The 17,749-nt window shown below is 37.4% G+C and overlaps 1 protein-coding gene across 1 annotated transcript in view; it reads right to left on the reverse strand.

The window, feature by feature from the left end:
• Positions 1–16,506, reverse strand: part of LOC119792585 (urotensin-2 receptor) — a 102,520-nt gene extending 86,014 nt beyond the window's left edge. Inside the window, exons 1-3 of the mRNA XM_038299291.1 lie at positions 16,034–16,506; positions 4,540–5,262; positions 2,532–2,910 (exon numbers count right to left, since the gene is read on the reverse strand). Of these exons, the coding sequence (XP_038155219.1) occupies positions 2,533–2,910; positions 4,540–5,253 (1,092 nt within the window). The 5' untranslated portion in view covers positions 5,254–5,262; positions 16,034–16,506 and the 3' untranslated portion in view covers position 2,532. The remainder of the gene's footprint in view (positions 1–2,531; positions 2,911–4,539; positions 5,263–16,033) is intronic.
• Between the last annotated feature and the right edge of the window lie 1,243 nt (positions 16,507–17,749).

Here is a 17,749-nt window from a genome sequence, read left to right on the forward strand (position 1 = left end):
TATCCTCGTGTCCGCCTTGTGGTGTTCTGCATAACTGGGTCTCCATTTGAGAACTCATCATGACAACCACAAAAGAAAAAAGAAACGTTAGAACTGTAAATTTAGAGTCATTTTTACTATTTTTCAAGGCTGCACTTTTAAAATGAAATTGTTTCCTAACAAAAATTCATTTTGTTTTTACAGTTAAAAACAAAAAACAAAATGACAAATAAAATCTGTCTAAATCAAAAGGAATGTGTTTACCTTAGTGGAAGCCGACATTCAATTTGAGATCATTTGTTGCCTAAAAGTTTTTTCACACCTTAAAAAAGCCCACTATTTCCTTTTATTGTTTTCCTTTTTGTTTAAATCCTAAATGTCCCAGATCATCAAGCAATTGTTAAGATCTGATACAGATAACGCAGTTGTATACAAAAAATGCTATTTTAAACTATGATATCATGTATCGGGGGGGGACAAAAAACGGTGGATATAAACTAACCTGAGCTTGTGTTAAAAAAGTAATACCCACTAAACCTTAAAGTGATACTGACACCTTTAATGGCCACAAAGTGTTTATGGTGACTAATGTTGAGCCTTTTAAACCAGTACAGTTTCGCTCCCAACTCATCACATATTGAAGCTTGGTGAAGTCCGCTGCCTTTCAGATACTGAAGCGATGGGGATTACCCTCTCATCAGTAACTGACACCCAGAGTTCATGTCATGCTGTAGCAAAATGTTTACATGAGCTGTGAATCCAAAATCTCCCACTTACACATCCCTTACTCTTAACCCTAATTCTTGAGAAACTGTAGTATACATGTTACCTTACACTTCTAAAGCTACCAAAGTAAATTTGTAGACTTAACTTCATTTTTTTTTTTTGGGGGGGGGGGGGGGGGTTGGTCATGTGATACACTGTCCGCAACCTGTCATTTACCCTGCACATCACTTTTTATCTACAACATGTTGTTGCAGATCAAGGCACAGCAGTTTCGTCAAATTTAACTCTAGACTTTCACAAAGCCACTGCATAATTTCATTTTGTTTTTTATTTTTGCTATCGGAGCTGGACTTGCTAGTGTGGATTACAGTTAGCTATCAATTAAAATAATGTACTGTTGCAAATGCACCCCCCCTTCAGTATTTTCTACTTGAAAGCAGCAATCATGGCCTTGCAAGGGCCGAGGCCATTAAACCATAACAATCAACAATCTTTGGACGTTCTTAAATCCTTTACTAGTTTCACAACACGTATAATGTGAAGCACAGTTTCCAAAATACTATATCAAGTCTTCTGCCTCACTAGTTTAGAAAATATATCCCTAAATGCCTTGAATAAAATCAAAGAATTGTGGAAATATAAGATGCACCTTCAAATTCCTCTTGGCCAGTGACAGGTTGGCCCTAAACCAGCGTTTGCTCGGTGTCTTTCCTCTTGTTGAATGATGAACTCTGAGCCTAACAGAGGTGATGCCTACACTGCTTTAGATGTTGTTCTTCATGTTTGGTGACCTCCTGAGTGTGTTACCATTTTGGAGAAGTTTTGGTAGGCTGTCCACTCAGGAAGGTTGATTACAGGTTCATGTGATGTGCAATGTCTATAATGGCTGTCAGCAGATTGTGCCAGGGTGTCAAAGCAATACAGGTAGCAGTGCAGGAGTTCCTCCTGCAATTAGAGGCTCTCAGATTCACCCCCGTTTCTGTTAATTTCAGTCTTAATTTCTTTGGATAAGAGACTTCACAGATATCGCCTGTTATCGATGGTCAGAGGGTCAGGTGTTTGCTGTGTGCAACAGCCTTTTATTTTGTCAGTGGGCCCAGGGCAGCTTTGGCTAAAATGTGCGGTAGCTTACCATGTTACCATGGAAATTGCTCTGTAGACCTTTGCAGATAAATTTGTAATTTCATATTCTTTTAGCCTCCTTCCTGCTCAAAAACAGGTTCACCATAAAATTGTTTATTTATTTATTTAGTTTTAATTCTACAGGTTTAAAAAGGACTTAATATGTCAAGTGGAGTTTAACATTTCAAATCTTGACTAAATGAAACTGGAAATAATTTTCCTCACGTAGGGTTTAGTTAATTTTGGTACATTTTTGATGATTAGCAGAAGATGGAAGACTTTTTTTGGTTTAACAAAATAATGAATAAATTAAGATGAATTATAACTCAATTTGAAATATGTAATATAATGATTTCAAATGCTTTTGTCTTATTTTGATAGTTAGGATTATATCCCTTGACATGAATTTCCATCAAATTGAACTTCAAATTAACATAAAATAATCCTTGTTGTCAAAACCTTGCTGACATGTTTAGACAGCATATAAAGAAAATGAAACAATATAAACATAAATGTTTTCAGAATCCTAAAAATAAATGTCCCTTGTACACATGGATGTGAAAACAGAGAAAGAGAACAAGCTGCAGGACCAAAGCCTTCACGTTGCTGCCAGTTTAACAAGTTTAATTGTTAAAATAAATCAATGTTAAAAAGGGAAACATCCACACTTTTCTCAAATTCAGGCCAAAAAAAGCTCCCCCTACCTTACAAGCTGCTGTTATGAGCTCGCAGTGAAGCTGTATGTGTAAGCATGAAGCTCTCGGTGCACTGCTGACTGCTGGCAGACGGCGACCTTCGGGGCGATCGCTGAAAACGACTTCGTCTATTAAAGTAGCTTCCTGCAGTCCAGGACCTCTTGTGTTTCCTGAGGTACTCTTTATAGTTTTTGGTGAGCAGCGTGTAAAGGAACGGGTTGATGCAGCTGTTGGAGAACGTGAGGCATGTGGTCAGGTAGTTGATGTTTCGTTTGACTTTGGAGGAGAGGGACAACGAGGGACAGAATTGGTCAAGCAACTGCCAGATCCAAAAAGGCAGGAAACACGCCCAGAAGAAGAGCACAATGGTAAAAATCAGGTACAGCACCTTGAGGAACATAAAAGAAAAGTTAAGCAGCTAAATATGAATCATCATAGACATACAATGCATTACAATGCATCTTCTCTTCATACGTCTGTTAATCTATAGTTTTGCCCATGAAGGTAAAATGCTTCCTATCATGGAATAGTTTAATACGCATTATTGATAAACTGCTTCCAGTGGAATCCCAGTGAAAATAGAATATAGAAAAAATGTGTCTCTGGGCAGTTTTGTATTTTATTGAGTAATTTGTTTAAAACCCACAAATGTGATGGGAAATAAAAGCTTTGACTGGTTATGGCTTGACAAAAATAGAGTGTAAGGCCCATCTTCAGCATTCCTTTGGTATATGTTTTGGCACACTTTATAAAACAGAAACAGATTTTTTTCTTTTTAAAAAAATACAAACTTGGTCAATTTGAATTTAGACTATCTGCAGAGATCAAGTCTTGCAAGCAGGATTTCATTCAGGCTTTGACTGGGCCATTTTATCACATTAGTTTGCTTTAAGTACTCCACATTACCCATGTCAGTGGAGACTGGCCAATAGAGGGTGCTAGGGGGCCGCCCCACCCACCCAATGACGATGATTAAGACATAAAATAAAAAATAAAAATTACATTATAAAATCAAAATATTTTGAAATATATTAATATATTTTTTAGATGTACAAGATAAATATTTTATCTTTAATGATGAGTAAAGCTGTTTTGTTCGTTGTTGGATTGGTGATGTATTTCCGCCCTGGGGAGCAAAAATTTGACTTTCGTTAAAAGTAGTACATGCGCAGAAACAAAAGGATAGGAGAGCTCCTGTGCCCATAGCTGACAGGAACTGACATTACAGTCAAAGTGGGTCTGATTGACACATCGAGTCGCGGAAGTTGGAGATGATCATTGGAGAGAGAGAAAGAAATGGTGCGAGAAAAATTTTATTAAGTAAAGTCCCTTCCAGCAAGAGAAATTAGAGGTGAAAGGGCTTGGAGACGGTACACTCTTTTCAGGACCTGGTTTAGCAAGAAGGCTTGGCTAATGTCTAACACTTTATTCTGCTTTTCCCCGCCTCATTTTTAAAACGTCAGACTCTAATTCAGCATGGATAAAGACAGGTGACACTGATTTAAAGCACTTTTTAGAAAAATCAAAGAAGCATGAACAATCTGGGATTCACATGGAAAATAATATAATATAGTGTACATTTTCTAGATATTAACTAATTTGCATAGTTGCTCTTAAATAAACTCATTCCCAGAAAATAAAATGGTTTTATAAATTAAAAGTATATACAGCTTATGCATAAAACTGGTACATAATTTTTTTAGGTTTGTGACACAATATTGGACCATGCAAAACACAGATTTGCCTTCACAAAGCCTTAGAAGCACAAGATTTATGTACAAAAAGTCAAATGTTTTTTTGTTGTTGACATTCATATAAATATACTGCTGTGATAACTAAGTATATCTTTGATTAGTTTTTGGTAGGTTTGCAATTCTTCTACTCTTTGAATTTTATGACATTGCTACAGCAAGATATTAAAATCTTGTTAAACCAAAGCCTGCATTAAAACAATAAATTTCCAAAGGATTCCTTATCACTCTTGCATTACATGCAGATTTTTTTGCAAGTTACTAACCTTTTGATTAGGTAGTTTCTTGGTCTGCTTGAAGCTTTCCGTTTGTGATATCCAGTAAGTCCGTGCCAGCTGAATGTAGAGGTACCCAATAATCAGTCCTGGGGCAACAATGCTTGTGCAAAATAGAAAGGAGATGTAAATCTTGTAAGAAAGTTCAGATAAAGTGGGCTGGCACATTGCCTTAGTACCCACTTTCATAAGCTTAATGGTCACAATCATAGGTAATGTGAGGATCAGTGAGGCTACCCAGACAAGCAGTGCGATAGCCTTGCGGTAACTTTTAGACCGCTTGACCGTGTCCAGTGGTTTGAGCACTGCAAAGTAACGCTCCGTGCTCATGATAGTCAGCGTAAAGATGCTGGCATGCATGGTCAGGAAATCCATGCTTATCAGTATCCGACACCCTACATCTCCAAAGTACCATCCCTTCAAGAAGTGTGTGCAGACCACAAAGGGGATAGTGAGAAGGTAAAGCAGATCTGCCAAAGCTAAGTTTATAATGTAGATGTACATTGACGCTGCAGTTCTCATGGAATGACACATGACCACCAGGGTGTAGATGTTCCCTGAGACTCCAACCAAGCACATGATAGATAGGATGGTGCCAATGGTGAATGTAGCAGCTGTATCCTCTTGAGAGCTCAGTGGAGAGTCTGTTGCATTGGTGCTCCTTTCCACCAAGACTCCAACAGGCTCCATGGCTGCTGTGGTCATTCCTGGTTTCTGAAAAAACAAAAAAATCAGATATAGACATGCTATGTATATATAAAAAAAAAACAATTGTCAGGCTAAAATAGGTTAAAACATCGGGTTACAATTTTTTTTGTCTTACTTTAGCTTGATTTATCACAATCTTTTGTGCTCTGAATTCAAGAAAAAAATAAGAACTGCATTTTAAGCTGTGTGACTTGGGTCAAATATTCTGGTTATCCTTAGCGATATAACACAAAATACTTTGCTGGATTTGTGTCCCATCTTTCTAAATGAATTGCTTTTACTAAGCCAGTTTAGGCACCTCATCACAGACAGCTTTTTAACTTTCCCCATGCTGATGAAGATTCTCAGTTATCCAGGTCATAGTCATTCCGTAAAAGTTTCAAAACAACCCACTGGACTTGGTTTCCAAGATTTGAAGACGTTTTGCCACCTCTCCAGGAAGCTTTCTCAATTCAAATGTCTAGATCTGCAGTGAGTTTGAGTCTTTATATAGAATAGGCCTTGTATTGCCTATGCAAAATTGAAACCAACGAGTGGGTCGGACAGGCTAACAATGGAACCAAACAACCCACTCGCCGGTTTCAATTTGCATGTTTCCAAGCAATACAAGGCCTTGTCTATATAAAGCCTCAAACTCACTGCGGATCCAGACATTTGAATTGACAAAGCTTCCTGGAGGGGAAGCGAAACGTCTTAAAATCTTGGAAACCAAGTCTAGTGGATTGTTTTTTAAACTTCCCCCATGTTTTCCTATGAGACCAAAGTTTTATGATAGCAACTCCAAAACATTGATTATGGTTTTATTTGTATTTTGTTGGTGTTCTTATGCTACATTCACACTGCAAGCAGCAGAAGCAGCAAAACCGCATGTGCTACCCTATCCTTTCCTTGCCTGTAACAATGTTTGCTGTGATCAGTGGGTAAAAATTTGTTGGAATGTTTTTAAGTGACACTGCATGAAAAGTGGGATTTTCGTCAATATACGGCACTGTAGATTGTCGTGGAACTTCAGGTTAGCGGCAGTTTACGGCAATTTGCAGGCTTCGACGAAAACTCCCGTAAATTGTCAGAAATTGACGTGGAATTTCTTAGGCAGTGTTCCCCCCATGCCTCCCCCCCATGGAATTCTAGGGGAGGCTTTAACATGTAAATGAACATGCTGTGAGCTATACAAATGCAAACCAGGGTTGCAGGGGGGGTTTTACCCCAAGTGACATCTTTCTGAGGAAGAAAATCTCTGATACAAAGAGATCAGGCTTAGTATAGCCTCTCACATTTTAGCTTGAATTGATTTATTTAATTAAAGTATAGAGACCAAAACAGATCTTTAGCTGACAGAGCAATACATTGAGAGCAGTAATTATTTTTTTTTAAATTTGCATTTAAGATAAAAAATAAAATGTTGTCTGTCAATATGCTCAATTCACAATTACTTAAGTGGAAAAGTTTCAAGAAATGATTCTGAGATGATTCACTTTATACCATGGCGCATTATCCTGTTGGAAGTAGCCATCAGAAGATTGGTACACTGTGGTCATAAGGTCATAGGTCAGCATGCTAAATTGGTATTAAGTGGCCCAAAGTGTGGCAATAAATATCCCCCAAATAGATGGTAGAAATAGATCAGGCTCAGTATAGCCTAATTATAGACTCTTACATTTTAGCTTGAATTGATTTATTTAATTAAAGTACGCTAGATTACTGTGTATGCAAATGTTATGTAAAAAAAAAAAAATACACAAAATAATTTACTTCAAAAATTAGTTTTACTCAGAATCAGTTGGCTGTAATGGTTAATTTTTTTTTTTAGATTTCCACTTTTTTTTTTTTTTTGTTATTGAATATATAAGAAAACAATAACAATCTCAAATAACAAGTCATTAACAAATATTTCAATACAAGAAGAAATATCACAACTCCTGCTTTTGAAAAATAAAATTAAATGCACAGGCTGGAAAAAAGTATAAAATAAAATAAAATAAAATAAATAAAAATAAATAAAATAATAATAGTAGTTAAAGTAAATTAATCAGTGGGGACTACCAACTGAAATTCTTCAATTAACTCAAACAATTTAATTGCATTTAAATTCTGCATCTTTCTCAGACATCTTTTGAAAAGGGAAAGTTCATTTTTGAGAGCAGAGATTGAGAGGGAGCTTTTTGCATAGCGACATTTATGGATATAATACTTTGTTACAATTATTAGAATATTAATTAAAAATTCCAAATTTTTTTTCTTTAATGGATAAACCGAATTAAATGTTTTGCCAGGAAATAAAATCTAAATTTATTGTTTTAGAAGACAGAAAGGTTCGAAGTTGATCCCATAAGTTTAATACTTCTTTACATTCATAAAAAAGATGTTTAGTTGTTTCCAATTGAGTTGTACAAAAGCCACAATTCTCAACATTAAACTTAAATCTCTCTCTTAAAAACTCATTTGAAGGATATATGTTATTTATTATTTTAAATTGTAATTCTTTATATTTAGGAGGAATTGGGAATTTCAAATAATTTGTCCTAATTTTGACTATCATAGATTTCTTAAAATTTTGTAAGAGAGCTGTGCTTTTTGTTCTTCCTGGGTACATATTATTTATAGAATATTGATTCAAAAACTTGTTGTTGCATTTATTATCTCTAATGTCCACCTGCTCAAATTCAATCTTATGGAGACAAACAATTGCAATTGCAAACAATTTATAGGTGCATTACCGCCACCTTCCAGAATGGAGCGACGCGAGCTCTTCTCGCGAGTCCTTCCGTATAACAATGACGTCGTATGTGATTGGAGGAGCCTGATGAGCCTTCGGCCCCATCGTCCAATCACGTGTGAGCTTTTGTGCACTACGACTTCTCGCGAGACCAGCATATTAGCAGACATGTTTGTGTTACTATACTCAGAAGAGCTTCATCTCCAGTTACCGTGTTTGTATTTTGTTGTTACGTGAACAATGGCTGCACGACGTCTCGCGTTCAACTCGCCTCCAACTGCTCTTAGTCCACAACTTTCGGCCAGCCCGCAGACTGACGAGAAGAAACTGCTGATTGCTATCAGCGGACTGTCTCGTCAGCTTGCCCAACATACTGCCGACATGAATGAGCGCCTCACTCAGCTGGAGAATTCGATGCACTCCAGGTTGTAGTCCATAGAGGACAAGATGGCGGCTCTGCAGTTAGGGTGGCCATTTCTATAGCACCAAAAAGGAGGACATTGTGCGGCATATCAATAAACTACTAAGGTGTACATAAGAATCGGGTAAAGTCACATTTATAGCACAATTCTTAGTAGTTTAAAGAGGATGCTTGTGTAGCTGAATAGAACAAAATATTAAAGAAATGTAAAAAAGAATTGGTTCCCAGCATTTGTATTTATTTAATACATTGTGGTGTTTAAAAAGTGACCATTTTTTTAACACAATTAATTTGCGCAGAACTGCTGCAATTGATCATAAAGCAGTTGTTTGGAAAAGAAGCTCGAGAAAGAGCTAGAGAATAGGACGATGCAAACTGCAAAAAGTGGCTGGAAAAGAGGAATTCATGACATGGCTGCAGCCTGTCGAGAGTAAAGATGATTTCACTATGTTCTCTATCTATCCATATCTATCTATATATCTATCTATCCATATCTATCTATCTATCTATCTATCTATCTATCTATCTATATATATATATATATATATATATATATATATATATATATATATATATATATATATATATATATATATATATATATATATATATATATATATATATATATATATATATATATAAACTTGAGTCATGGAACTGTGCTTACAGCTCCTTATTTCATGTAAACTAATAACTTGTGTACATGATACTTGTTGATGGCATTAAAATTATTTCTAATAGCATTAAAAGAGCATTAAATTAGAGCTCCTCATTCCAGTATAAAACCTGTGAACGCTTAATTGAATCTGACATATTAAAAAAATCCCCATCATCATCCAGCAGATGTTCAGTTTCTGCCCAAATATTTTCTTTCTGTTGCCGATTTTTGTAACAGGGATAACTAGGATCATACATAGTTTGTATGAACTCTGTTTATTCTCTGCTTCCAAACTCATCATCTCTTCATCCATTCCTGCAATAAGAATTTTCTTTTAAAGTTGTGAGATTCACTCTAGAATCTCACAACTTCTTCCTCGTCTGTTGAAGCACCAATAGTCTGCATCCAATTATTTAATTAATTGCTCTTAGTTTTTGGGAATATATACAAACTATGCTCTAATTTCTAGATACCGATCTGTTTTTACTATAATTTAATTTGACAAACCGGGTCTTCTCTACATTCTTTTTTCTGTTTGGTGCGATTGCAATAGCGGGTCTTGATCTGGACGGACCGGAGGGGAGCAAAAAATAGCTCAGCTCCGTATTTTGACGGTGAAGGACGGAGAAGACGTACGTGGGTGGTGACGAGCGGAGGATGTGGAACAGCTCTCATTGATTTACATGACAGACAAGTACTCCGTACGTGAGCGGGGCGGAGCGCTGACGGAGTATGTGGAATCTGGGGGTAAAGGAGGACAAATACATGTCCGGCTGGGTGCAGCGCCGGACGCCGGACAGTGCAATGAAAATCCGGACTGTCCGCCCTAAAGCCGGACATCTGGCCACCCTATCTGCAGTCGAGCAACTTTGCGGGATATACGAACTCGAGGAAGAGAAGACGGGTGCACAACGCCACGCTAGCGGTAAATATATGTTCGATTACTGGTAGCTATGCTAAAAGCAGCCTAGCTTAGCTAGGCAAGCTAAAGACAACCTAGCCTAGCTAGGTAAGCTAAAAGCAGCCTAGCCTAAAGCTTTATTAAAGTGTATTTTTTGTGATTCACAGGAAGCATTATGCCGTCTTAACAACTCGGAGACTAATTGCAGGCGCTATGAACCGGGGCAGGGGTAAGGTTTAAAGAATATGCTTTCATTCAGCGGTAAAAGGACATGGATACGGATGGATACCGACCATAGCTGTACTTTTTTTTTTTTTTCACAGACTACAGTCGCCTCACAATGAGGCGGTGACCTCCTATTTGCTCGGATTTGCACGATGTTGATAAAGACGACATTGTGTGTAAGTGACTTGTTTTAATGTTTTCTCCTTCCTTGTTACTGTGACTTGCGTTTGATTTTTTTTTTTTTTTATTCATACCACTCTCATTTAATTGTTTTCCAGCTGCCTGTAAGACGTATTATGAGACGGTATGCAGGAGCTTCAGATACACGCTGCTAGCCAGCACGCTGCGTGCTGAGGCTATCTGCTCGGAGTCGGGCCAGAAGAAAGAGGGTAAGACTTTATTTGGTGACTATTTTTCAGGTGCATTGATAGATGTGTTGTGTCCATATGCAGTGCGCTGATTCATTGTTTTTTTTTCAGCTGCTGAAGGCGAGGCAGAGTGTGCTATCAGATGAGGAAGTGGAACTCTGTAAGTCCGCCACCGTCGACCTCATGTCCGACGAAGAAGATGGCGTCGTCGGCGGTGTCTCTGGATGGATTGTACGGTCGCCGCCATTTCGTAGGCCGGATCTCACTGAACTCTGTGTTAAGCTGCAGTCCCGGTTAGAAGCGATGCCGAAGTACAGGGCCACGCACAGTAGGCGTCTGCACATCGGACCTGCCTCGGAGGGAATGCTGCCTGTTACCTCCAACCCCGAGGAAGCAAACGGACCGTTCACGGAGTTGTAATTTTTAGATACGCATGTGTTTGGATATGCGTTGTATATAGTTGTGTGTGTGTTTTAATAAAGCTCTTTATTTGCATAAACAGCTTCCTGGCAAATCTTCATTTCCTGTATAAATTAATTCATGTCCTTGATGGTAACATAATAATTGTGTAGTAGTGTAGGATAACATAAATACACAGCATATGAATGAATAAATATATGAATGAATAAATATATGAATATATATATATATGAATGAATAAATATATATATATATATGAATAAATATATATATGTAAATATATATATGCCAACCAATCACGAGCGACTTTACTTGTTTAAAAAGAAGTGGTTCCGTCCAATACTCAGTAAGAAAATTAAAGCCTGGCGTGGCCACGTGTGGTTTTGCTGCCAATCACGAGCGATTTCATTTGTTTGAGAATAGTGGTTTCAGCCAATACTGAGTAGGTTATTCAAGCCAGACCTGGCCAGCCGCGCGGGTTTGCTGCATTCATATGCTAATTAGGGCCATTAGTAAAGCTGATCGCTCTCCACATACGTCAGAGTCCGTTTCCGACAATTTGTGGCACGACAAACGCGGACAAGCACGGGTTGCAAATTGTCGGAAACTGACGAAAATCAGGCAGATCTGCGGGAGTTTACGGGGGTTTACGGGGAGGAAAATCTCACTTTTCATGCAGTGTGAGAAAGTCCACCTGAACACTTAATCTGTGCAGACAGTTTATTAAGATTACCATCCTGCCTTCAAATATTATTTCGCTGTCAGAGTCACAGTCACTAGGAATCCCATTCAACAGCAGCCTCTGGCCGGTTACCTCTTCGTGGTTTGCCGCTACTGTTTGCAGCTGGAAGGGGTTTTTCATCTACGTTATCCAAACTGCAGGCACCAGTATAAGAAAATCGAACATGTTTGCCAGCAGATTTCAGCATTTTAAGTTAATTTAGATATTAATAAACTGTTTCAGAGGAGTAATCATAGTGATCTGGAGTAGCAGTGCTGTGTTTGTCTCCCTGCCAGCTCCCAGACTACCTTCTCTGATTGGTTCATGTGGCACGTCGCTCAGCAAAAGTTGAATTTTTCAATCTCCAGCTGCTGCTTCTCAAGCGATTCATGCACGTCAGCTGATCAGAAACTCGTAATGTGCTGCTTCAGCTGCTCAGACGCGCTCTTCCTGTTGCTCAAAACGTGCTACAGGACCTTTTGCTGCTCCTTTATGCGCATCAACCATTGACTTTGCATGTAAACTAGCTGCCTCTGCTTCCTCTGCTGCTTTAGGTGTGAACGTAGCATTAGGCTTTAACCTTCTAGATGATATGATTAGATATTGCTTTAACATTTCCACAAAATGTTCTCCTCTTTTGAGAGAATCTTTTCATTAAGTGCACCAGTGGTTTCAGCAGCAAAACTCCCACACATGATGCTGTCACTTGTGTACCAGAGAGACAGGCTGTTTATCTAGACTTGCAAGCAACCATTTTCCTTTTTATTTTGGTCAAACAATATTACTTCAGTTTCTCTTGACTGCATAAGTATTTTTAAAACAATTTAATTCAGTTTATTTATATAGCAGCAATTCACAACACATGTCATCTCAAGGCACTTTGTAGAGACAATAATCTGATTGGTTAAAAGCTTCTATCAAAGAAAACCGAGTCCTAGACTTGCAAGTCGTGCTCCTCCTGGATGAGCTTGTGTTGATGATATTCTCTTGCATCTTGTTGTTGACTCTTTAGCAATCCCTCACACTACATGCTTGTATCAACAGTGGAGAGGAAAACTCCCTTTTAACAGGAAGAAACCTCCAGCAGAACCAGGCTCAGAGTGAGCGGCCATCTGCTGAGGATGACTGGGGTTCAGGGAGATAGAAACAGACATAGAATAAGAAGCAGATACATTTGTCTTTTAGTAACCTGCATTTCTCATATTCAGAGAACATTACCCCAAAAAGCCACCACTTTCCTTTGATCAAACCTGATTTTGTGCATGCAACACAGAAGGAAGTTCTAAAAGTATCTTACATGTTGTATCAAATTGCTTGACACTTATTTATATAGAATAGCTTCTCCTTTAATTTCCCAAAGGAGCATATCCTTGAAGTTTTTTTTAAATATTAACTTTATATATTAAATGTGTTAAACTAACTTTGACAAAAAAGTGATGTTTCTGTTTGTGCAGACAAAATGTCTGTATGTTTATCAACTATCCATGTTGTGTAATGTTTTGTTGTGCAAGCAGATGAACTTTATTCTTATTTTAAAATAAAGGAGTTATTACAAGGTCAACAAGTTCATTTGTCATGTTTATTTGTCCAAATGTTTTAATGCAAACTTTGCTTCCCCAACATAAAATATAACCTTCATTTTGTAAAGGAAAAAAAAAACAATAGAAAGAAGAAAGTAATTAGTCAGCAGAATGGTACAGAAAGATTTTTGGCAGTCTACATGCCACTGAAACATTGGCTGAAGAAAATTCTGAAAAACTGTGAAACAGGATGTTCTTTTATTATTGCTGAAAAGATAAGACAGAAACCAAGGAGGCTGATATATCAGGAGCAGAAATCTTAAAGGTGCTGCTGGAATGTCTGATTAGTAATTGTGTTTTGCATGAGACGATAAGTCATCTCTGAATCCAAACCAAAACCTTGTCATTGTTAAACGGTCCAATTTAGCTTCTGACATATTTTTAGGTTTAGAAGAAAATCATGTGAGAACACACAATAGAAAACTGTAACATATGCGATCCTCGTAGTTGTAGTCGTAGTTTATGCTCATACTGTAGTTGTAGCACTTTCATGGTTTGGGTTTACTTGTATTGAGGGAAGTTAGACTTTTGGTAGTTCAGTCATTAAAGCCAAAACCAAACAGTTCACCCAAAACCGTCAGGTGTGAGCTAGAAAGCTGCAGATGAGGATAAACTTTGATTATAAGCATTAGAATTAGTCCAAATCAACTAAACCTAATCTAATCTCACCAAGACAAGGTGTGAGATATTTATTAACTCGTTCAAAACGGACTTTGGAAATTACTTAAAAATGCAGTAACCAAAGTAATCATTTTGATCTTTGAAAACATATGCGGTCCAGTTGTTGCATCCTTTCACTTCTTTATTGTTGGAATAATCAAACAGAACAAGATATAACTGCTATTTTTCAGTCAGGCTTTTGTTATTAACAAAAATACAGAACCGAATAAAAACAAACTGTGAAAGTTCAAGGACTGATCTGTTTAGTTTCAGTGAAATTTAACATTAGGCATGCCAAGTTAGAATGACAAGGTATTTTAATATAGAAGTATAGACCATATATTTATTCACCTGATACTTTGTGCTTTCACAAAGAGAAAGCACATTAGACTAACCTTTAACCTACAATAAAAGCTAGAGATACACCAGCCAGCCTGTAGATTTAGATTTCTACAGGTTGTTGTTTTAGATGCATTGAACATTTTGTTCAATTTTTGCATCACAGAATGAACCCTAAATATTTTTTGATTTTTATTTTACCTGAAACTGTTTTATCAAAGTATATAAAGGTTAACTTGTGCATTTATATTAGGAAATGTGTGAGAGATCCATAGTTTGGTTGCATTTAATAAACAAGGTTAAAATAATATTACAGGATTTGATCTGAAAATGACTGATCTGTTCTGATCGAGGGAAAACCAGCCCGCTTTGATATCTGGTGCTTTACTAATGAAAACAAATTACATAAAAGTTGGAAGCTGATTTGAATTTTTGGAAAAAATATAGTATTTGATCTTTTAGAAGAAAAGAAGCCAGGACCCTTTTTCTACATATTGATTAGATGCCAAAATTAAATGCCATCAGTCAGACAGGTTAGGCAGCAGAAAACCTCAGATTTTAACTAATGTTTATGAAGCATACCCGTTAACAGAAAAAACCTTTTCCTTTCCAATCAATCAGCCATCATGGGCAAGATGAAAGAGCTCTCTAAGGAGCTCAGGCTGTAGATGGTATATCAATAAAAGGGTGGATGGGGCTCCAAGACCACAAGCTTGGTAGAAAGTATATTTTTTTCCATTTGTGGATGGTTGGCTCTCACAAGTTTTGTTTCCATTGGAAGTTTGTGCGAAATTGTATTAATTTCCTAATAAATTCCAAAATCCAAAGCTCTGTAATTGCAGTATTTCTATTAAATAACAAATTAAATTATAATAGTATATGAAAATGTTTGTACACGTGATATCACTGAAAAGGACATGGCAGTGGCGGATGTAAACACATCAGATGTAAACATGTTTCAGCCATGCCTCTAGTGGGTGCCAACATCCTCCAACTACTTCTGATCTTCTTCTTGGTGTTTTTAGAATGCAGTAAGGTCCAACTGCAGATCACATGACTCCTGTGATCAAAACAACACCTCATCAAAGCGTAAAAACCAAAACTATATTCGAAAGTGCTGTATTTTTCTTTAGATTATATATTTTCACAAAAACAATTTGCTCAGTTTGATCGTTAAAGGAAACATGCATACTGAGATCCCGTAGAGTACCAAAGGCTACAAAACTGACCTGTAACTAATGAATTCAAATTAACTAAAATGAGTTGGTTTTCCAGATTGTTTTCTTAGCTTGTGTTGTCAGACAGCTTCCTGTTGAACAGATTTGGTCCCTCTGGCTAGGTCCTAATCAGCTCTGCTTATGAAACTGAACCCAGATGTTTCTTATCATTGTCCATTCATCATTTATCCATAAGAGAAAACACCTTTCACACAGGAAAATGTTGATTTGGAATTTGTTGTTTCCCTTTAAATTTTTCTTTCGATAGTAGGTTATTTCTGGCTGATTTTTCCACTATTTTTATGATCTTAAATATTTAGTTATGACAAAAGCAAAGCAGTAAGAAATCTGATGAGGAGCAAACATTTTCTAAGCACTGAAGTTCCCTCTTCTTTAGATGGTACCAGAAAGAAATCCTTTTTGGTGGAAATCTCTTTGAATTGCTCACCTATAAAAACATTATATACCCTTAATGCGTGCTTATACAGATGTTACATTGAACAAGACAAACCAGTCAGCAAACTAAAAAAACTGAAATGAAACACTCATACCTGGACAGTCTTAGAAAAACTGCTTCAATAGACAGCTTTGGTTCCATCAGACATGTCTTGTCCCAAACTTTCCAGGTACGGCAGGAATATTACGCCGAAAAAGTCCCCATAGATTCTACAGAAAATTGAACTTACAAATGAATTGTTGTGGTCAAAAAATGGGGGGAAATCTTTCTCCAGCAGTTGTGATGAGGGAAAAATATCCTTAAGGGGCATGCATTACAAAACAAACACTCTTCCTCTGAGGACATGAAGGATTGCAGCGTGGAAAGTTATCTTCCAATTGCTCTTTCCTTGTGCCTCTGTAGCATTCAGATACCTGATGTCACCTCAGCAGCTGTGAAATCCAGTTCCATGGAAAAGTGCTGAAAGACACGCAGAGAAAGCATCAATGAAATGATGCTTAGCGAGGATTACGGGAAGCATCAGCTGCTTTCTGAGACTCCTGTCTTTGACTGAGGGAGTAGCAGAGAGAAGTGAGAGAGTATGTCAAAGGTAGAGAGGCGAGAGAGAAGAACATGCTTTTAGCGCTGGCAAGCCCCAAGTGGGAGGGGGAAGGCAGCGAGTAGAGGGAACAGGGGGGAGGTATGTAGGAAATGCGCTCTGCTCCCTATTCCAGCCCCAGTGCCATTTATTTCCATGCAACAGCGGACTGTGTCACTCGAGTATTCCCTCTTAGATTTAAGGCACTTTGCACACTGACAGTGCAGTTCTGGTGACTCAAAGCCACCCCAGCAGGTAGAAAAATGTATATTGCTGAAAATAAAATCAGCAGGGTTCCTTCATTGCAGCGCGTCTGTGGTGTCAGGGTCAATGTCACCTTCCAGTAATTCTTCTCAGGATTGCCATTTACAATCATGTTCTGCAGAGAGCGGTGCATAGGGTTTGTCTTTCACTCCTAGTGCCTGTCATTTTTTCATCTAAAACCTCTATAGATTATATACTTACAGTAACCAAAATAAGGTGTATGTTTGAATGGAATAGAAAAAGATTGAAAAGAAAATTTACAATTTCATAAAATTCACTGACATTTCTTCACACCTGAGATGTTGTCGCTCTTAGGAGTTTCGCTTTGATCACTTGCCTGAAAATGGATGTAGGCTTTTATACTTTATGCTGATGGTTTTTTACGGTATTCACCGAAACACAGAAAACACGAAAGACAGTACACATCATAACCAGTGGAAATGAGAAAAGAAACACTTCACATACTAAAATAGGCTATATATCCTAATGAAAAAAAAAATCCAACTCAACTCAAGTCTCTTTCTTTCCAAGATTTAGATGCATAAGGTAAACATTATGAAAGGGAAATTGCCTGTAACCTCTTTCTAAAGGATATTAAACTCTATATAGATGCAATTTAAAACAAATCTATGTGTCTATCTTTGTAATTCAATTTTACATTTTAACCTTTTTTGTTTGGTTTCCTCTTACTTTCTCTCTTCAATTCTTAAAGAAAAATATATATTAAAAAATGTATATTTAATGCCTGCATGTCAGTCATAATGAAAGAAATTGTGCGGAGGTGGTCACACAGAATTTTACTAAAATTGGTGCATGACCAGGTGACACAACAGCATGGAAGTACAACACCATTTTGTCCCTGATGATGCACAGGTACTTCCTCTTTTTAGTGCGACGTGTAAATCCAGCCAGTTGTAGCCAGTTAATCACAATATAAACTAATATTGACATTCACTGGAAGGAGCGTTG

The sequence above is a fragment of the Cyprinodon tularosa genome, unplaced genomic scaffold, assembly GCF_016077235.1.
Source record: "Cyprinodon tularosa strain WSP-4 unplaced genomic scaffold, ASM1607723v1 ctg424, whole genome shotgun sequence".
NCBI lineage: Eukaryota > Metazoa > Chordata > Actinopteri > Cyprinodontiformes > Cyprinodontidae > Cyprinodon > Cyprinodon tularosa.